Consider the following 22,560-nt stretch of genomic DNA (forward strand, 5'->3'; position numbering starts at 1 on the left):
GTATGAGTCTTTGAATCAATTAAGGAACCCAGATGCAGCTGCACTTAAACAGCAAATGGTTATCCCACAAATTTCCATGGCTGCTGGGCAGCCTTTGACATTTAATTTGTGGGCTCATCTAGCGCAAGCTCCTGAATAGTGAATTGAGTCTATTGATAACAGGCTTGATTTTCCTATTTTATTTTGTGGTTACGACTTGCTGTATTCTTAGAAATACTCTGCAGGGATTTATGGCCACCAGTTGAAGACTGCTGCCGTGGAACAATATAAATTTCAAAGATCAGGCTGAAGTGCATAAGAACAAAACTTTTTCTGTTACTATAACCTAGTTGTAAAATTGCTTCAAAAAAGGTCATAGATATTAAGGGTCTGGCTAAGGTGCTACCAACCTCTTTCTCAAAACTGCTTTCCATCCTAGTCAGGAATGGTGTTTACTGACACCTTTTCCCATTTCTTTGCACACGTGCGTGTGTCTAGATAGTATGGATTTCTCTCACGGCACTGCGGCATTACTCTCTGTTGCTGTAACAGATACCATGGCACCTACAGCAATGTCTTAATCGCCCAGGCTCATAGAAACCTGGGAGAACTGGCCATCTAAGACGAACTTCTAAAGCCAGCAGAGCAGGGAGTTGCTCTAGAAAGCAACTAGAATGATTTATTTTTTCCCTCTGCTTCCCAGGGAAATCAGACTTCGATCAAAAAAGGGTATTTTCATAAATAATTCCCACCGAATGTATGAAAGTGCTGACATTTTATTAGGGAAGGTTGAGAACCATTCAGGGATGCAGGTACTTGAGGAATAAGCACCAGCCAAAGCGTGTGTTTCAGAACGTCCGTAGCTGCTAAATGTTTGACTGAAGGGCCTAACATAAGTGCCTTTGTGCAAATCTATAATCTTTGATATATTTTTTCAGCATTTTCTAAGAATATCTAAATATTATCTGAAAAATGCTGACTTGCATAAAAATTGGATTTCCTTTAAAATGGAAATTTTACAGTAACTGCCTCAGCTGAAACACCTATAGACAGGAGAGCAATATTAATATGAGCCTAGGATGATTATCTTGCAAAAAACCTAGTGCTGAAATACATGAAAATTACAATAAAATATAATGCAAGTGAAGGGTTTGTATGAACTTTTCTTTGCAGTATTTGCATTGCTTGGACACTTTCAACATTAGAAGGTTGGACTAGATGATCCCTGAGGGCCCTTCCAACCTGTGATTCTGTGAATTTAACTACTTGATTTTTACAACATTTCAGTCAGTCAATAAATACAGTATATAAGCATATTAAAATGGAGGGGTTTATAGACAGCATTTTCCTATTAAGAATTGTCAACAAAATCCTTGAAAATTAAATGAGTTGTCAACTGTAATCGGAGCAGATGCATAAAGTACCGTTATTGCACATTGCACTATCAATTATATGTCAAGCATGCTGCCAAACATGAAGTGTTCTGACCTGTGATATTAATAATAGAGGCAGACACTGGGGACATATGAAAGACAAATAATGTAATGCAGAGCAAATCTATTATAGATTTGCTTTTGTTAATGGATATAGAGCCTATTTGGTATCCTGCCCCCACCCCCCCACCCCCTTGTAAGCTATAATTTTCTGAAAAACTGGACATACCATGTAGTGAAAGTCACATTCTGAAAAACACACTTTGATGGAATAAAATGTTCTTAAGTTAAATAAATAATAGTGAGAGAGAGCTTGCCATCAAGTTTTGCTACTTTATTTATATGCGGTTTTGTCATTTTTCATGTTCTTCAAGAAATAACGTGGAAGAAGTGAAATGAAGCCAGATTGTTTCTACTGTATTCACCGTTCATTCTTGTATTCTTAAGTTGTTATTTTGCACAATATCATCTATCATCTTGTGGAGATTGGCTAGTCAAATGTTTAGTCAACATCTTTCTCCAGACTATAGCTTCTAGTATTTTTTAGTTGATCATGCAGGATAACATTGTTGGTATGTAAAAATGCAAAAAGAGTAGAATGGCCAACCAAAGGACAGTGATAAACACTTATGATGTTTTAAAAAAAAAATAATAAAAGTTAAAAGCACAAAACCCAACCCCTTAACTGACTTAAAAGAGCAAAGAAAATAGAGAATGTGGGACAGAGAAAACTCCTTCCTCTGCCATCACTGATGGCACTGATTTCCTGCTTCCTTCTCAATGTAGACCATAGATCCCAGGATGTCTTGCCAGTAAAACGTTAAGCAGCCGATCCAGGATTTCATGTGGAGTGCACTGCACTGCAGCTGATTTATATGAAAATCAATGGACTGTTTACAGTTATCAGAAAGCTTAATATGGTCCTAAAAGTTGCAGAATTTCTCTTATCAAAATATTTCTTAATGTTATATTACTTTCAGACAATAAAACAGTTATTTAGTGGTGGGTTTTGTTTTTTTAATTTAAGATTACATTTGGGAATGACTAGCTTAGTGACAGTAATTGCATTTACAAACAGTATTTCTTTCCAGACTTCACTAATCTGGGCTTGCATAAAATTAATGAAAAATTAGAGCACCTCTGATTTTTAGTACATTTTTGTTGATGTTATTTTCTTTGTGTCTTGTCATAAATAGATGATGAAGTCTGGATTTCCATTTGAAAACCATTTTAAGGTTTTATCCCCCTCCCCCTCCCCCCCCCCCCCCCCGTGTCCTACACTGAAAGCCAATGCACAATTAAGAAAGAGCAAAGAATATGGAATAAAAGGCAGGGACCAAGACAGTATATGTTTGTGAAATTAACCAAAATTTGGACAAAATCAAAAATGTTGCCAGACAACTATTATATCTACAGAAGCAGTTGCATTCCTCCCTTAAAAATTTAGAGGCTTTTTTTAACAGTCCTTAGTGATCTGATGCTTTTACTGTATGCAGGACACACTTTTCTAATCAACTAGAACTTAAGATTTAGTTTGATATTCAAGGCAACAATAAAGTTTTACTTTAGTACAAGATTAAATGACTCAAGCTCTGTGCACTTACATTCCTTTAAACAGTTTGACACAGGTGAGAGTAATTTGCTGCAGTTCAGAAATACCTGCCTTTCATAGACTTAGAGTGAATATACTAGGAAGCGATCATTGATCTGTGTGTCAAGGTAATATTGGAAACATATTGAAAAATCAACTTATATTTCCTGTTCTCTCTGTTTGTTGACTCTGGGCACTGCATGTGCTGTATTTGGTATACACGTATGGATTTCCTTCTCCCTTTCTTGCTAAATTGAAAGAAGGGAGAGAACAAAAGCCCTCTGGTGATCCAAGTTGGTTTTCCACAGTGCATTTGTAAGTTTGAATTGAAGCCATCTTTACAAGCAAATGGCTTTATTAAACTAAGCACAAAATAATTCAGAGGCAGTAATGTTGGTTTGTTTTTTAAAAAATTAATTTTATAGATCTGCTCCAGAAATTGTTTTCCTTTTTTTCATACTAAATGAGGACTTCATGTTGTAGGCAGTATTCTCTGTCCTTCACGTGGCACTCTGGCCCATGGAATATCCAGGAAGAAATGCATTTGAAAACAATACTTTATTAAATTAGTTATGGTACTTTATTAAAGCCACTAATTTCTTAATGTTTGACTTTTATTCATAATACTTTATATCTGTATACCAAATTTGCTGTCCAGCTGGGAAGTCATGACTTGATTTCATGACTGAAGAGGATTTCATCAACACAGATTATTTCTAACAAATTTAACCCTTTTCCTGCTCCAGGTGCCGGCTTCTTATCAACTAGGTAATTTTGAGTTTCAGTGCTTATTTTTTGATGATTTAGGCCTGTACCTTGAATATCTGGAACAACAGCCGCCAGCATTTTGTTTATAGTGGGCTGCACAGGCTTTTAAGGGATTCATCAAAGGTTGGTGAACCTTTGGTTGGATTCTCTTTCCATATGTAACCCCATGATCTGCTGGTATCTCCTAGGATCAGCTGCTAGATGACTAAATACACTTTCCATTCCTGTGCCTTTTATGTAATGGACTGGCATGCAGCCTTGTGACAGGAGATACAGGCCACCTCCATGCCGTGACATCCCATGCCATGCATATTCCCATCACGTGGCAGGCACGCACCTGCAACGCTGGCACTTACCGCACTGGTGCGGCAACCTGCTTCCCATTGCTCAAGGGCATGTGCTGCAGTGCTCTCAGGAAACAGCCCGGCAGGAACGAGGCTACTCAAACCCTGCTTTTATCACCTTTTGGGAGAGTGGGAAGCAAGCAGAGATTGGCTGAATTAGTTGTTTGTTCAGCTTGGATTTTTGTCTGTGACCCACTGACTGAGAAAGTCTGTGGCATCTGGCAAGGAGAACAGGGGAGTGAGATATTCTGTGTTGCCAACAAATATGAAAGCAAGGCTTGGGTCAGAGGTGACCCTTCCTATGGAGGCAAGGAACGAGACAAAGTCCTGAACGAACGCGTTTCTGAGACTGATAGCTTGACTGTTAAAATTTGTCCTAGGGCAAAGGAGACTGTCTGACACTGTGGATAGTGAGGCTTCAGTGAAAGCTTTCTTTTCTTCTTTTTTTCCCTTCATAACACTTTGATGTACAGAATGACTTTGAAATCTGCGTTTAGCTTTGGCTTCTGTAGTTGCAGAAATGAGTTTGGTGAATCTGCCTTACCAGGGTGTTTCTCCTGGATTTGGTACCCGATAAGGAAGCGGATGCAGCAGAGCGTGCCATTTTGTACCCTTTTAGTTGTCTGTGAGACAAGGAGCAGTTTTGGTTCAGGTTAGCTAGCTTAAAACAGGTCGTTTTATTTGCATAGTGTTCAAAATCACTGAACTGAATTTCTTTTTTCTTAGAGTTTGATAACCTTAAATTTCAAGTTCAGTAGTTTCATATTTCTGTTTTTAGACATATATTTTACACTGTTACAGCCTTATTATTGGACAAGGGCAAAAGTTCGGTAGTAACCTGTAGAGAGTCTTACAGCCAGTTGCTAGACACCTTTTACAAAGTGTACCTCTATATTTTGTGTCTCATACTGCCATCTAAGGGCCACGTAGGCTGAGAAGGTGGCTAAAGGTTCTTCAATGCTTTTCTTTCTCCTTGCTGCCCTTCCCTTTGGGAAGTCAGCAATTCATGGGTGAGAGGGAATGGGCAGGGAATAACAGCAGTCCTTTGATGCAATATGTTATTTCATCTAAGAGGATAGAGGAATCTTCCAGATACGTGAGAAATCAGAACATAAAATTGAGCCATAGTCTTTTAGGAAAATGCAATTGCAATGAGTTTGTGTAAAAGCCAGCGCATAAGAAAGTGTGATTACAGGATTTGAGGCTACTTCTGAAACAAGTTAAGGAGTGTAGTGTTTAGAGTCCTGAAGAGTTTCAGGTGAAACTCTTAGCAGTGAGGGAATGTGCAGTTCAGATTCTTAAAGGTACCAATGTCCTTGATTCCTACTGATTTAAGAATTAGTGCTTTATAATAGAATTTGCTTATTAAGATTTTCCCTAAAAAAGGTACAAAATCACATGATTTTTTTTTTCTTCTTCTGATTTTTGTATTTCTGTGTGTTTTTATTTTCCTGGACTGAGGGAAAATGGCAAAAATGTTGTCTTATTTTAAGGGTATGTGATCTTAAACTACATGAACATAATCTAAATATTTTGGAGTTTAAGCATTCAAAATTTTATCATGAAAACTTTTCTTTCTCAGGATAGAAATGCAATTTTTTTTTTTTTAATCTGCAACCTGTACTTGTATAGGCTTGATTCTATAGCTCCTTTCTCACACAGATGTTTTGAGTGACAAGGGTGATAAAGAATTAGTGGCACGAGCAAAACTTTTCAGTATTTGTCAATATAGTACTGTTGGCACTGACTGACAAAAGCAGTTTTTGTAATGAGGACCCCTTTGAGCACAACTTTATTTTACAACGTATGAGTTGCTTTTGCAGCTAGTTTCCAGCAAACCTTGTGTAATAGAGAAAGTAATTAATCTTGCATGTTACTTTGACAGGCTCATGCAAGCAAAGACCTGGAAGAGCAGTTGCGGTCTGTGTCCAGTGTGGATGAACTCATGACAGTACTTTACCCAGAATACTGGAAAATGTTCAAATGTCAATTGAGGAAAGGCGGTTGGCAACACAACAGGGAACACTCCAGCTTTGACACAAGATCAGATGATTCACTGAAATTTGCTGCAGCACACTATAATGCAGAGATCCTGAAAAGTAAGTACAGGACACAAAACACGTTCTAACACACAATAAATTAAAATCCAAAGGCTTGTCAGTTGTGTCAAAAATATTTTAAAAGCTAAGCATCATCAGTAAACCACCCTTAACAGTTTGATTTGCTGTAATGGCTATAAAATAAAATATTTGATAGTCAATCTTCAATCATGAAATAAACTGCTCCTCAGATGTATTTTTGGTACATCCATTTTAAGAAAGGTATAAGCTGCTCTCCCAGCTCAGCAGGTGTAGGAAGTTAAGTGTTTGTCTTCAGGTGTAAGGAATCCTGCTTTGTAGAGGCTGTAACGATTTTGCAGAAAGCGAAGAGGGCACTAACAGTTGCATTCATTGAACTGTTTCTGCTCATTTTCTGCAATTACGGTACGGCTGGTAATGTTTTCTTCTCTTACATGTTACTGCTTTAGGAAGCCAAATAACGCACTTGTAGCTGTTTGCTGTTACAAGAGGGCAGTTGTTGTGATGTTATGCTCGAACAAAAAAAAAACAAACCACTTTCAAACAAATACGTCAACACCCGTTAGTGTTTCAGGTGGCCTGGATAAAAATATAATTAGCTTGAAGTTTAAGCAAGTGCTTGCAGGCAGAGAAACACAGGATTTATAGCAAGAGGCGTATTTTTTTATATGGTATTGGAAATCATGTACCTTAAGGTACACATTAAGTGACATTTCCATTCTTGCTGAATAGCCTAACAAAAACTGGCTCCAAGAGAGAATAAAGGGGCCTGTACTGCTGCAAGTGTCATGGCTGTTTAGTGTAAGATTGTATTTGGCAAAAGGCTGTATAACATGATGTAAAATGTCTTCTCAAATCTGCGTGAATAATCTGGACACAAATATCGCCTTTCAGATTAAATCATAGGGCGTATATAATTGCTAAATAATAACTTTTTGGTTTAAATTATACTCTGGTAGTTAACAAAGTAAAATGTTCAAATTAATTTCACATTAAGTGTGTAGGCATCAAATTTTATGTTTTTCATATATCCAAGTGAAGTGTGGAACCAGTTAAAATTAATTTGCAGAGATGTGCAGTACTACTTTAGACTTCACTCAGGGTGGGACTCACCCTAGGCATAGGAGAAAAGACATGTACAGCTTTATCTGTGAATGCCGTAAGATCTGCCCAACCTTGTTAGGTTTCCTCTTAGCTCCACTGTGGCTTTTATTCTGTCCCATGACAACATGTCACATCCCTATGAAGAAAAATTACATAGAAGTTAACACAGGGATATGTATATTTCACTGATTAAAGGGTGTGATTCTAGCAATGCATATTCTGGTTCTAAACTTTAAAAAAATCCTACTAATTTACTGCAGGAGGGTATTGTTTTTAAACAGTTACTTTATAACACATGAAATTCCCTATAACTTGGCAGGTATTGATACTGAATGGAGAAAAACTCAGTGCATGCCACGTGAAGTGTGTGTGGATGTGGGAAAAGAGTTTGGAGCAACTACAAACACCTTCTTTAAACCCCCATGTGTATCCATCTACAGATGTGGAGGTTGCTGCAATAGTGAAGGACTCCAGTGTATGAATATCAGCACAAATTACATCAGCAAGACAGTAAGTTCTCACTCTTATTATAGTCCAAGTGCTCCTTGCAAATCCATTTATGATTGTACATATTTTAAACCTTCTTATTGCTACAATGAGGAAGGAAAAAAAAATCACTTCCAGAACACATAGGAAAAAGCTGAAGAGATTACTGCCTGGAAGGAAATTTTTAACACACTTTTCCCCTATATATATATATATTTTCATATTGGGGGGGGGGAATAGATTATGGTGTCCCACCCTTGGTTTTAAGATTATCCATGAAACTTAATTCCATCCTTTTTTTGCTTCTACCATTTGCCTGCTGTATGAGGCAAACACTCCGGAAAACTAGCCTGTGATTTTATTTGCGAAGATTGTTTTTGGACGTGTGCACACAGGTTATGTGTTGTAAATAAAGCCTTTTAGGAACTGAGCTTTACTGTATTAAGAGATATTAGTATAATGCACCTATTTATTTTGTTTTAATGTGTCTTCCTCAGGCGTATGTGCGGTTTTTGTTCTTTAAGTTCAGGGCTAGTGATCAGGTAGGAGTACGCAGAGATTTTGCATTGAGTCTGTGAGCTGCCCTTAAAGGAAGAGCATACACGCATTATTCTAAGTAGTTATAACAATTATTACATTATCTTTCAACGTTTACCTCAAAAATCATATAAAAATAGTCATGCTTCAAACTGTTTTCTAGTTTGCTTTTCTTACAGTATTTGGTAGGTTTTTTGTTGCTTGTGGGCTTTTTTGCTTTTTGGATCCTTTTTCTGATACTTCGAAGAAAACTAATTTTAGTGTAAATCTTGCTGCCTTTTTCAACTAGATTCATCCAGCTGTAGATGCAGTACATGTTTATATGGAAGATAGACAGCTGCAAATCCAACTATAAAATCGTAGCCCATGGAAATGTCAGTCCTTTATCATGAAACTTCTTAGTGCCCTGAGCATTCTTGAGAGGGGATTAGGAAAAGGGACATAAAGAAAACAGGAAAAAACCTCAATATTTTTAATACATTTTCTGTCCTCATTTCTCAACAAATCTGTCTGTCTGAAGTTGTGTATTCCACCAAGAATTTTCAATCCTAAGTGTGAGCGAGTGGTAGGCAGCTACAAAGCACAGGAATAATATAACTCAAATAGCTTAAATGACGGAAACTGCAACATCGATTTTGTTCAAGCCCATGGTTATTCCCACAAACAGCTGTCCTAATTCTAGTTGCTTGAAAGATGCAAATATAATTTTCGTGTCATAAACCAAGAAATAATAGGGGGTTGGTTGTTGGTTTGGGGGATTTTTTGTTTGTTTGTTTTGGATTTTTTTGTTTTGTATGTATTTATAAAGTTTAGCTTATTTGAATATAGAACGATCTGGTCACAGAGAGTTGTTGCATTTAGCACAGATTTCCTGGTCTTTGAGCACCATGTCAGTTGGGGGTAAATGATCCCTTTCTATTCATATCTATTGAGTGACATACATTTTTTTGCCTAGTCGAAAATGTTTAGACTGAGTTTCTTTAAGTTCTTGATATCATTGATGATGATATGATATAGGAGTAAAAGATTTGAGAGACTCTGAAAAGGAAAGTGTTAAAGGACTTATCAGAAAGAAGAAGGAGGCCATAGCATTGCTCTGTTTTCTTTCCTATTCTGTAAAAGCAAGCAATTTAATCTCTGAGTTTTATATCTTGCTTCTGCTTTCCAGTTTTATCTGGTCCTTGACAGAATGCAGTTAAAAAAACTTAAAAAAAAAATCTTAAAAAGGAAGAGAGCTATAGCTATATCTCTTCATCTGTCATCACCTCAAATCTTTTTAAAGTTATGTGACCACAGCTTACCCTATATCAGATGAGAATTAGGAAGAAAAAAGTATTGGACTCCAGACCCTTCTGTGGAATTCAGGTACCCTGCACACCAATTTTCACTACTGTTTTCCTTTTATTTCCTGAATGAAATGACAACAAATGGTTAGTAACCAGGCATCTTTGGTTTTTTTCGTAAGTCACCATTTTTGTATCTCTTTTTTTCATGCATGAACTCCATAAGATAAGCTTCATACTGTTCACCCTGCAGAAAAACTGCTTAATGGGAAATTAACTTTTCAGCTGGAGGTCTTACTGTGAGGGCAAACTCTAGCATTGGTTTCAGACATTAAAATCTAAAGAAAGTTCATATCAGCTTTCATCAAAATTAATTAAAAAGAGCTAAGCATGTTTTCATGGGGAGGAAATCATTGATCACTAGGAGAATGGACTAGGTCAGATGTTCCCAGATTGGCTGGAACGCTGTGGTGGTCCAGAGAGAGGTCAATAGTTCTCCAGTTTGGGCTGTGTTCCTCCTTTCCAGCTACTTAACTTTATTAAGAGAAAAATAGAAAAGTGTTCTGCTTTGCTTTTAGTACCCTTTTTTTTTTCCCACAGAAACTGTTTCTGAAGTTGCTCAGGGGTGTTTATACAATCATGAGTGGGATATGAGACGATTTCTTATGTGGTATGAGGTCTATGAAAATATCTGAGGACCCCCTAGGTTAATTCATAAAATGCAGTAGAACTTTTTCTTCTCCTTCATCTGTGACACTGCAATAGCCTGACTTTGTAAGTGGTGGCTTGTCTAATAAAGGTCTGTGGAGAAGGTGGCTGGTTGGGTTTTGGTTTTGTGGTGTGGTTGTGCTGTTTTCTTCTCTAATTTGTTATCAATCAAATAGCTGCTCTCTGTTTCCGTGGCATGAGTAATTCAACAACAGTTGCAAGATTGGAACTACCTGGTGCAGCAACAGACTGTCCCTCAGATGTGCTTTTTTTATGCCCCACCTGTAAATACTTGCTTATAGATGAAGGGAAGCATTGAGCAGATGTCAAAGAGCCATCTCATTCCATTCTTCCTCTTGGCTGGCAGGAAGGACAGTTTTTTGGCTTCTTTCAGAGCATTTGATGTAAAGGTCCTAAATCTTGCTGTTTCATGGTTACAGTAAAAGTCCCTCAAGGGAAAATATCTTTGTAAGTAGTTTGAAATTAGATTTAGAGGAGCTGTTCTCACAGGAAACAAGCTAACAGCTTGAAATTGTTTGCCATATTTGAGATGTACATGGTGTTCCTTTACACAGTTTGGGGATGCATATGTCACAAGAATTTTCAGTCGTTTTGAACTTTACCATTTATGCCTTTTCCCATGCATTTTTCTGTGTTAGACTGATGATCATAATGATATAGTAGATACTATTAATAGTGGGAGATATATCAGTATAAATTCCAAATGGTTTTTGTTAAAATTTCTGAAAAAAAACCTCATTAAAAATAAAAAGATAGAATAAGGAACCCAAGCATATTAAACAGATATGAGATGTATTACATCAGATAAGTTACCTGTTGTTGTATCACACAAGCCTTGAAATACTGTTTTTTTAAAAAAGTTAGATAGTGAAATAAATAATGATGTGCTATTTGAAAAATTGTACATAATTTTCATTCTTTACAGTAGAGATGTTTAGAGTTTTGAAATCAAAGTCTTATATCTTTAGCTTGAAAATATGTCTAGATGCTGTGCTCTGTTACACTGGTTATATTTGGCCAGCCTTAGGAATTGCAAAGATCACAGGTGATGGAAACTTAGTCAGTCAAAGGGAAACTTGCCAAATTAAATCACACTACATTAGAAGAACATGGTGTAGTTTATGTAAATCTGGGGGAAAAAAAAAAATCCATAAATCCTATATCTGAAAAGTATCTAGAATGATAAGCTTCCCTCATCCTGATATGAAAATACAAGTTTTGATTATTTTATGTTTCAGAAGTCAGTGATCATAATAATGATGTGTGCTGATACAATGGATATTGGTACATATGATGATAGTGCTGAATAAATTAATTTAGCCACTGAAGCAAATAAATGCTGTTTATAAAAATCAACAGTTTTTCTGGAAAGTATGGAATTAAATCCTTCTAGTCTAAAGAAGGAGCTATCAATGCAGTGAATCAAAAATATATGCCTTCCTAAGCATCAGTGAGGAGGAATGTGTGGGAATTTTTTTTTTTTTACAGGAATTCTGATAGCACTTTTGGTCAAGCATTCAGAAATTCCTGTCTTCTGCTAGACTTTTTTTAAAAAATAAAAAGGTTTAAATCATGCTGAGCTGTAGGTTGTGGACCAGACTCTGGTCCCACCCTTGCTTCTGTTCTACTCCAGCTCTATAAATGGCTAAAGGAAGAGCCCTGCCAGTTTGGGAACTGAAGAGAGCCTAAGGGTGGTCTGCAGGACCATGCAGCTCTGTCCTGGAAACTCGTGCAAGGATGGCTGAAGAAATAAAAACGTTGGGAAGAAGGGGAACTGCTGCACTTGGCATCACAGTAATTCCAGGTTGCGGAGCGCCGAAGGTCAAGTCCGGTTGGCTAGAGCAGTTCAGAGATACCTTTGCCCCGTGTCCTCTTGCTGTGCTTCTCACCTGAGAAGTATAGTAAAAAGCATATGCACTGATCTTCAAGGATTCAAAAAATAGACATGTAAAAGAATGAAAATCCCGGAAAAAAATTGTTTGTAGATGCACAAGTAATTGTAAAAGTGATCTAGTTATTCACGGACCTTTGTATTAGTCTGAAAAATTCTTTAATTATATACCTGTCTGTACTGGGAGGCGGGAAATACAAGCATAGGAAGGTGACATTTGGGTCTATAGGATACGCTGTCTTTTAATTTTGGCTGGTGCAGTGGAATGAATGTTAAGTATTCTGCCTAAAATACACCTTATTACAGACTGGGTAATCCAAATGTATGAAGAAAGATTACCTTCCTTCATTTTTTGAAGATGAACATTTCAAGTTTGGTTAGGTTGAAAGATAGATATAAAGTCATCTTGATAATGGTCAGTGGGACACAAAATACATACCCTTAAAAATATTTAAAGAAATATCCTGCAACCAAAACTTCTTTTAAAAAATCCATATAGTACAAATGGCTGTCATGGTTTTATCACAAATTTGTATTGAAGCCATTTGCTGTAGAAGGCTCTTGAATTTTTTCATGACACAGAAAACTGGGGGAGAAGCATTTATAGTCATACGTAGTCTTGTTCAATGGTAAGAAACTCTAGTTTAAGCAGCCTAATATTAAGATGATCAAACATACTCCATTATAAACTCTATTGTCATTCTCAGCCTAACTTTGTTATTCTTCAGCAGTAGGGGTTGAAATTTTCTCTGCCAGATACGTGACTCAGCTTGATGTGTTGTTTTTACATTTTAGTTTTTTGCTTTAAAAATTCAGCAAAAGTGGTGGTTCTGCTTTTTCTTAGACAAGAGTGAGAAAGAAGTGTATATGGCTTTATTGTTACAACAAAAATCAGGATTTTTTTTCCATCTGAAAAATAATTTTGTGTTCCCCTATTTTAGGTAAAGCATATGACACTTGTGTTTTTTGTATTAGGAAAGTGTGTTTTGTTATCTTTGAGAGACTCTGCATACTTTCAACTGTTAAAAAAAGACCTAGGAAGCAAATGGAATTGTTGGGAGACTTGGATATATTTGTCACTAGAACACTTTTTAACTTGGAGCTGAACAAAAACGTGATGCAGTTTCATATCTAGGCACCTAAATATCCCATCTTCTAGGGGAGAGACTGTCATTGATACACCCCCTTTATCACGTTGGGAAGGAAGCAACCTGGTTGATCCAAAAGTAGCTGGGATAAGAGGTGCATGTGCCAGAATGCTAAAAATTATGCTAAGGAGCCCAAAAAGAGGGAAGGGAAATCAAGCTTTGTGGGCTGACTGGCTGAAAGGGAAACTGGCTGGGCTGAAATGAGACAAGTTTGGCATGGAGAATTGTCATATGGGGTGAAAACCAAAGGGGACAAGGCCCGAACACAGTACTTTGAAAAGAAATGTTAGAAATGGTGACAAATGGAAGACCTGCAAGCTTCATTTCTGTGACAAAACCAGCCTTAGACTGGCTAAATGGCACATTAAGTTCTTGTGAAATGCATTAACTATATATGTTCTTCAACTGTTCTTCCGTTATGTAGAGCCTTCATTAGTGTGTGTTATACACTGAGATTAATAGTATGTTACTGACTTATGTTTATGATATTAGTTCATATGGAAGAGGTTAGGACAGAGCTTTGACTGTACTTTTGGAAGGGGTGTGTGTTGGGTTAATAGGTGAAGAAATTTGGCAGAAAATAAACCCCCTTGTGATCCAGCTGGTCCTCAGATGTCAGAGGGGCTGAGGGCAGCTGGGCTTAGATGCTGAGTGATAGCTGATTCAGCACTGTTAGTCTGTGAGGGTTTCACTAACAGGACGCTCACTGTTAGTCTAGTCATGCCCAATAACTCTTCACAGCCAGATTCACTAGCAGTGCAGTTTATTGAAGCAACAGAAATAGAGGTTCTTATTGGATTGCTGGTGATAAATGCACTGTCTGCAAAGCAGGTGCAAGTATAAAGCGCTAAAACACAAAATAACAAGCTTGTTCTCTAAATTTCTCAGGGAATCGCTCAGTATAACCAAGTGTTCGAGTCTTACCCAATAGGTGTCCCTATCGGGGGGGAAGAGAGGTTCAGCCCATCAACTTGATCCCAGCAGCCTGTGATGGAATCTTCCCTGATGTCCCTCTCTCAGGACATTTTATAGTATTTTATGTTTAGGTGGAGCTTGAGTGACTCTAGTCATACATACTTTCGTTATTGATTGGTTTAGGAATTCCTAGGTTCAATTTAAAGGTATAGACTGACAGAAATACAGAGCGCATGCTCAGTGAGGGGTGGTCGTACCTTGGAGGTGGGTAACTTTGGGGTGGAGTTGTGTGTTTTAGTATTATAATGAGGTTATAATGAGCAAAGTTCACCCACAGGGCATGATGTTACTGTGGTGGTCAGGGCATGGCTCCATGGTTCCGTCCAGTGCCCGGATCTGCAATGATTTATGGACAAGTTTGGCCATGAAGCCTTCGCTTCACTCCCTCCTCCAATTATCTCCCTTAGATTAGTACACTGAGCTCCCCCAGTGTTCCTAACATCTAAGAGCGCAGGTGGTGGTGCTTAAGGAACAATCACTGAACCAATTTCCAGCATGCCAAACACATTCCACTCTGGAAGTTAACTTTTATGAAATGTGGATAGCCTCAATAATTTCAACCTCAGTAGTCTCACCCCAGTAATCATTCCACGCGTCGTGGTGGTGGTGTCATTCTGTTTTGTTACATATAAGTCTCTTTAGTTATGCTATCACATATTGCTTTGGTTGTTGTTTTCCACTGGTTTCCTGACCTCAATGCCATGTCCATAGCACAAATGTACAGGACAGCATGGGCAAGTTGAGTCTAATTTTTATTTTTAACTTAACTTCTGCATATTTGCTTCTAACTCTAGCAATGCTTATTTAATGTACTTTAATTTGCTGTTTAATTTAGTATAAGTTCTAATATTTTTCTCAAAACTTCAAGCAATAAAAGCTCTCCACTTGAAACACTGCCCTAACCCCTACTACTGTCTGATCTCGTGTTCTTCTGGGGACCGAAGCTCGTTCTTTGCAGTCTTTGGTCCTGAATGTCTGTCTTTAGGTCTTGGCCCTTGAACAGACCTGAAGAAAATGTATTTTCCCTATTGTCTGTAGCATGAATAAGTCCAATTTTTACCATGATTTGAAGTCGGGAAGGGAGAGAAGATTTGGGCCTCTAAGAATACAGTAAAACGATCTGATCTCCAAGAAGAGGTACCTACATGGGCAGTACAGATACCAGCAATGGTACCCACAACCAGTGATGTTGTCAGAAAAGAAGGGAATGAAAAACCAGCCTCATACACAGATGTTATAGTTCATTTCTCATCGAAATATCCTTTCTAGATATTGACATTAGGCTGTTACTTGTAGCCAAGCATGCCCTGTAGTGACAACAGATGTTAAGCTTATTGTTCTATTGAATGAAGAAGATTAGCAAGAAATAAATTAGAGATGCTAACAAAACCAGAAAGCATTCCAGAAGGTCAGATCTTACCTAATTTGAAATGATTTATTAAGATGATAATTCAAACCCATTTTATGTATATTGTTTATTCACTTAAGTAAGTAACTTCATGGGATGCAGAGGTGCTGATATGACAGCTGAGAGCAGAACGTAGATTTTCTTTAGAATGGATCTTATTATAAAATCCCAGAGATTATTTAAAAAGTATTATTCTGAGTATTAAATCAATTTTCTATGGCACGCTACTTTTCAATAATTTATTTCTTGTGAAATCTCTTCTTGATATATTTTTCATTCTCAGAAGAGAAGAATAAATATCAGCTTTTTTAGTATGCCTCAGAATATAGTATCCTAATAGCATGTGCAGACAAAGAAAAAGTGTAGGAAGGACAAGTCGGTAATTCCAACTCAGTACTTCACTTCCATCATTTCCATTGAGGCAAATAGATGAGGTCCGTATTCTTTTTTTCAAAATGTTACTTCATATATCATTTTAAGCACTTTCCAAAAGTGAGGACCAGAACTATAATGCCTAATATAATCTCTAACATAAACAGTTGGCTCTGATTTTTTTACTTTATGTATAAGCAGTAGCTACTAGTGGGTGATGTAAAATAAATTGCTATTAAGAGAATTTACTTGAACAAACAGAAGGTAATTCAATGAGGTCAAGGAAGCTAGTCTACCTTTGTGTTCTTTAACTAGGCTTTTTTTGCATTGCGCCACTGAAGTGTTGATGGGGATAGTTGTTAGCAATATTCACCTCTAAACAGATACCTTTCGCAGTTTAAATGGAAGTATGAATGTAGATTAAGATAATTCATGTTTACTATCATTTCTGCTCACAACTGGTACGTCTTAAGCATTTTAGTGAAATTTCTGTCAGTGTACTCTTGAGGCCGAACAAGACAGTGCAGCTGACAGGGACCTCTTTCAGGTGATTTGGAAATGTAGCAATAGTCCTACACTGCCTTCTCCAGCGGTCTGGAGTCTGCTACACTTTGCAATATGGCAACTCAATCTACTCCAAGAACAGAGGAGGAAGAGAACATGCTCTTTTTTCTGGTCAGCTGCAGTTTGGTCCATGCAAAGCATCACACTTCAGTTAAAAAGTTTTATCAGTTCTGCCGATAGTGGGTTTTTACTTCAGCTTCGGAAAAGCAAGTTCATACTCTCGTAAGAGAGCAGAGAAAACAGAAGATTCTCTCTACATGTGTAATACTGTAATTAAATCCATACTCTTTGGTGTGTTGCTCAAGTCATTCTTGTGTTTTAGGAATGAGTTTTCTTACAAAATATTTAATATAGGAAAGACTTTCGCATCTGGAGATTCTTAGCTGGCCAGGTTTTCAGAGGTCTCAAGAGTTGTGCTGTCCTTCTACAAACACAGCTTGTTTAAAAAGAGATACAAGTCTTGCGTGCGTAGGTGAGTTTTGCCATCTTGTTAAAGATCGGTATTTAAAAAACAGATACCCAAAGAACTCGGCATGTATTTTCTCAACTGTGTACTGTATGCAGAAATGAAAGATATTTTTCATAAACATGGTCCTTTCTGTTTCTTTATCTAAAACACCACCTTCCTCCTCCCCAATTTCCTTGTTAGATTGTGCATTATAACAAAACCTACGATGGCCTTCAAACAGGTGGGTATTTTAAAAAGAAATGAATACATACATAACGCTATTTTCATATAAAATATTAGCATGAAAATGATAGCTCTGTGTTATGAATAGTGCTCTTTTTGGATGAGATGTCTTGATAAGAATGCTTTTTGTGATTAATTTAAAGGAACTTTTATTATAGGTAAGGGTAAAGGAGCCAATATTGGTTTGGAAGGTAAAAAGGATTATAGGTGTAATAAAAACTTGATTAGAAAGTCTGTTTCCAGAAGTATGTGTTGACCTTAGTGAAAACACTGGAGGTATGTCTGATGATAATGATGTCTGAGAGAAGCAGACACCGATTTAGGCATTTGTTTTATTGATACCAAACTTTAAACTAGACGTGGACTCGTGCCCTTATCTTGTTAACAACTCAAGACCAAAATTTTAAGTAGTATTTTGCAGCTGGAACAAGAATCCAAATGTTAACATGCTTTGGCTAGAAGCCTCTCTAACAAGAGAAACTCTTCCCATGGTAGTTCCCTAGATGGACAGGTTTTTTTCATCAGTATTTGGAAGATGCAGGAAACTATTTTCTGTTTTGGTTTTCCTTCTACAAAAGTAAAGGTATACCAGTTTCCATTTTTAGAGTCTAGTGGGGAAAAACCACACATATAAAACTAATACAAGGGATGTGGTACTTTTTGCAGCAAAAATAATAGCATTGTAATCTTCTGTAACAAAATAAAATGCAAATTTAATACTTATACCATTCCAGTTCTTGTATGATGACATCCACAGTGTTAAACGTTTTTACAGATCAGGTGACTAAATAATGTCAAAATTTGTTTTGTCAAAATTTTGTAAAATATCTGTCAGAGTTGATGATGCTTTACACAGTTTAGGTTTAATTTGCATAGTTTAGGTATATCAATAGTATGACCTTTATTGTTGGCTGCACAAGTGCCCTTTTACCCTTTGGGGTACTTGGTGAATACATCCCATACTGTTGCACCTGCATGCCCATTAGTACCCAGGCTCACTTGTGTACTTCGATGCAAGGTACCATTTTCAGGATGTCCCGTAGATGTACGTCATGTAATGAAAACACTGTTGTTTTTTTTCATTTGTGTGCTGCCTGTATGCCATACTACAAACTTAATGATTATAAAAACACATTGCAGATAGATTTCAACTAAAAATTAAAGTCTTGTTACACAGTCGCTTCAACTGAAACTGGAATAATAAACAATGACCATGTTTTAAAGGCAGTAAAGTCCCCAGAAAATGCTGAAATATTCTTAAATATATTTGGAAAAGTGACTAAACACCTAAATGGCAATAGTGCACTATTATGCTAATAAAAATACTACCAAAACATAGTTTTTAAGGCTTTGACCTAGAGCATTTGTCCTAACTTTTCAGGAGACTTGAGATTTGAGTCTTACAATGAAACCTTAATTTGAAAAGTGCATGTCCTGAATTGAATACTGAAATGAGTCTTACTGTTTGTCTGTTATCACATGTTCAGTTTTTCCACAGGGTATCACTGAGGTTGTCCTCTTCCACCAGTTGAACTACATTTCCCACTAAAATTAGGATTTTATTCACTCACGTACATGGTTGTTTTTTAACAATGAATATTTCTTAATATCCTGAAAAAAAAAATCAATAGTTCAGGATGCATTCTGTTAGGCTAACCATATAATTTGCAATGATACAAATACCAGAAAGTCAAAAAAAAATAGTATGCTGTGGTTCAAAACTTGTTCATCCAAAAACATTTTGATCTAAGTCCAATATACTGCTGTTTTACATAAGCTCTTGTAATTGTGCAACTGATGTATTAGGTTGTAGCAGCTTATCCTCTTTTAAAATTATTCTTGTTTTCCAACTTTTTGAAGCACTTTCCAAATGTTATGTTTCAGATTTTTTAAAAGGCTGCCAATTTGAAGTCATTTCCTCTAGAAAAATGAGTTCTTTGTACATTTTCCTCTTTTAACAATGTTAGCTTAAATGTTATAGTAAGCAAACAGGCACGTAACAGGGTTTAACATTAAAAATGTTGTCATAACATAGCTATTGTATTCATTTTACACATAATTATTATTTAGTGGTATAATTGAATGTCACTCGATGGTAGAGAACAAAAACCCAAACTTAAATTCCTTATAGCTTTTTTTGTATGTCCTTATATTATTTTTAGTTGTGCTGATACTGATCTATAAAAAAGGTCTTTCCTTTGCTTTCCCTTTTATAGTTGTTTGAGATCACAGTGCCTCTCTCTCATGGCCCCAAACCTGTAACCGTCAGTTTTGCCAATCACACGTCCTGCCGATGCATGTCGAAGTTGGATGTTTACAGGCAAGTTCATTCTATCATAAGACGTTCCTTGCCAGCAACACAAACTCAGTAAGTATGAGACTTGCCTTTCCTTTCACATTATGCACAAGCAAGCCTGTATAATTAGATTTAAAATATTGCTGGAAGCTTTCACAATTAAGATAGGTGAACTTACACACATTAGTAGTAGTAGCAGAATGCATTTTGTGAAGGAGCTAATACTGTTTCACATGGAGAGAATGCTACTTTAGTAATTAGCACAGTACCTTTTAACCCACTGGGTAAACTGGGGTGAGGTCATTGAAAAATGAAGAATAATGTTGTTTGTGGGGCCCGTTTGATGAAAAGAGCTACAATGCAATTGAGGCTTAAAGGAAACATCAATAAAATAAACTTAAAAATCATAAAAGCTATCAAAAAATACTTACTTTTGCAAATAGCAAGTAGACAATATTTCTCTCTCAAACGGTATTTTCCTATTTAAAAAGCTGTTAAAAAAAGGCCTGCTTTTAGGGAATCTTTGACTAAAATCTTTTTGGACATCTTCATATGCCAGGAGTGAAAATAAAACAGAATGGGAAGGGCAAACAAAGGGTTAATTGACCGTCCACAGAATTAGCATGCTGATTTGTTTGGTGATTTTGAATGAAAAATGTTACACAAGAAATCTAGCACTGAAGAAATTGTTATTACAACATTTGAAGCACTCCTTCCCTTCCTTTTAGAGGACTGAGTGATGATTTCATGATATATAAATATTTAGTAGGCAAAAAATATGTAATAGACTAACAGTTGCTTTCTGGAAGAACCAATGATGAGAAGTTGAACTGGAATTAATTGCAGACATTTTTAATAAGGCGAGTGATTGGTGCAAAATGCCCAGAGATGTAAGCTCGGTCATCTTATCTCTGTTTTCATTCAGTTAATGTCTGGACATTTTCTGACATGATCCAGTTAAACACAGATTATATTCTATTTAAATTCAAATTATTGAGTTTGTTCATCAAAACATGGATCATAAACAGTGGACTAGAAAAATACTGAAAATTAAATGTCTTAATCTGTTAATCACAGAAACTATTATAAAAAAAATCAAACCCCAAGATTCAATAATAAAGCCAAATTATGCTGACTGGCAGCTTCTCGGTGCTTCCAGATTAAGAGTAGTTGTAATTACCATTGCAAGAGTTTATTCTAGCCAGGAAACAGCTACCTGTAGTTAGAAGGAAGTAAGCGCACAGATACATGACTCTGACCAGCACTCAGAGGGAGCTGTCCTGTACTAGATCAGAATATATACAGGCCTTCTCTACTGCTAAGTACTGTCTTTAAAATCTATGGCTTTTTACAAGAGAATAAATTTTTAAAAAAACAAACAAACACAACAACAGCAACAATAACAAAAAAAAAGCCAAACCAAAACCAAGGAGAGTGCTTCTAGATTCTAGAAAGGAAAGTAAAGATATTTACATGTTCCTGGTGGGTGGTTGGATGCTGTTCAGAATCCCACTGGGGTTTTTAAATTTATACTAATGGTCTTAGTTTCTTTTCCACTTCTTATTTTTCCTTAACAGTTTTGTTTACAGGTTTGAATGCTAGTGAAACTGTTGTAAAGCCAAAACTTGGAAATGTACTTTCTTGTCACAGTAGCAGATCTGCTTGAGTGCATGTATTTTTGTACATGTACATTTTAACAGAAATATAGTAATGACTTTTTTATGTATTACTGAAAAGAAAAGCCTAGGAGTATAATCTCTGGTTTTAGGGCAGTAACACTTGGGATCTGATAAGAATTCGCGGCTGGATTATGCCGCGATGCACAGGCACATGTTAGAAAGAAGAGAGAAATGACATGTAAGATAGAATACACATAGTCAGTCCTTTTTTTACATATAAAATATATTTTCTGCACAACTTTACCCTGATAAATAAGGTCTAGGTCTTTGCCTGTTCTCCCACTTTCTTCTTTTTTTCCCTTCTAAAAAGTGATAGCTACCTCTACGTGCTTGCAGAGCTGAAGCATGTCAGTTCATGTTAACCAGAGTTTCGGAATACCTCCTGGATTAATGGTCTCTTAAGCTGTCTTCTCTCCTTACACAGAATGTCATCAAGATGTGCAACTGAGTTAGAAAATTGTCACTCTATTATAGAAGTTTAGTGATTTTGGGGGTGGGGGGCAGGGAGCCAAGGGGCCCTCTCTATATATATATATTTCAGATCCAAGTCTCTATGGTGACCTTTTTTCCAATGGTTTGTACGTAGGTCCTTACAGAACTGATGAGCATGTTTAGGTCTGGCTTGGATGTACATTGTTCACATTAAATGTTCCCCCCTCTAGTGCACTATCAGTCCTGACACTGACAGGTAACAAGTTAGCATGCTGATTTTTTTCTTTTCCTAAGTTGAGTTGACAGTGATTTGGAAAGAGGTAGTAAAATTTTCTGCAAAGTAGTTTTACCTCTGACTTTTCTTAAGCCTTTCTGAACTTCCCTAAAACGTTACAATAGGTTGTTTTAAAATTTCAGCCATAGCCCCCAGTAATTTTCTGTACTAGCAACCAGAGTGGAATTTGTACACAAGCAGTTCCAGTTCCTTTTGCTGGGTGTCTCCAACCCTGATGTCGAAATATGTATTGTTCTCTTCAAGTTCTGGTAACTTGGGTCTTATATCAACATTGTCGTCTTATGGGTTCATGTGCGCTTGGTATTGTCTTCATACTGTCACCCTGGCTTCCTTCTGTAGTTTTAAACACTCCCAGCTAGAGCCAGGCTGCTCCAGGTGTAAGTTGGTGGGTGGGTTTGTTGTTTTTTTTTTAAACAGAATACAATAATACATCTGTAAATTATCTGTACTATTTCTCAAGCAGAATCAGGAGGCAGG

General features: G+C 36.8%; 1 protein-coding gene across 1 annotated transcript in view; it reads left to right on the plus strand.

Annotated features, from left to right (window-relative positions):
• VEGFC (vascular endothelial growth factor C) overlaps positions 1–22,560 on the plus strand; it is an 81,851-nt gene that overhangs the window by 52,306 nt on the left and 6,985 nt on the right. The window contains 3 exon segments of the mRNA XM_064449676.1: positions 6,001–6,214; positions 7,617–7,807; positions 19,598–19,749. Of these exon segments, the coding sequence (XP_064305746.1) occupies positions 6,001–6,214; positions 7,617–7,807; positions 19,598–19,749 (557 nt within the window).

Source organism: Phalacrocorax carbo, chromosome 4 (assembly GCF_963921805.1).
Source record: "Phalacrocorax carbo chromosome 4, bPhaCar2.1, whole genome shotgun sequence".
NCBI classification, from domain to species: Eukaryota; Metazoa; Chordata; class Aves; order Suliformes; family Phalacrocoracidae; genus Phalacrocorax; species Phalacrocorax carbo.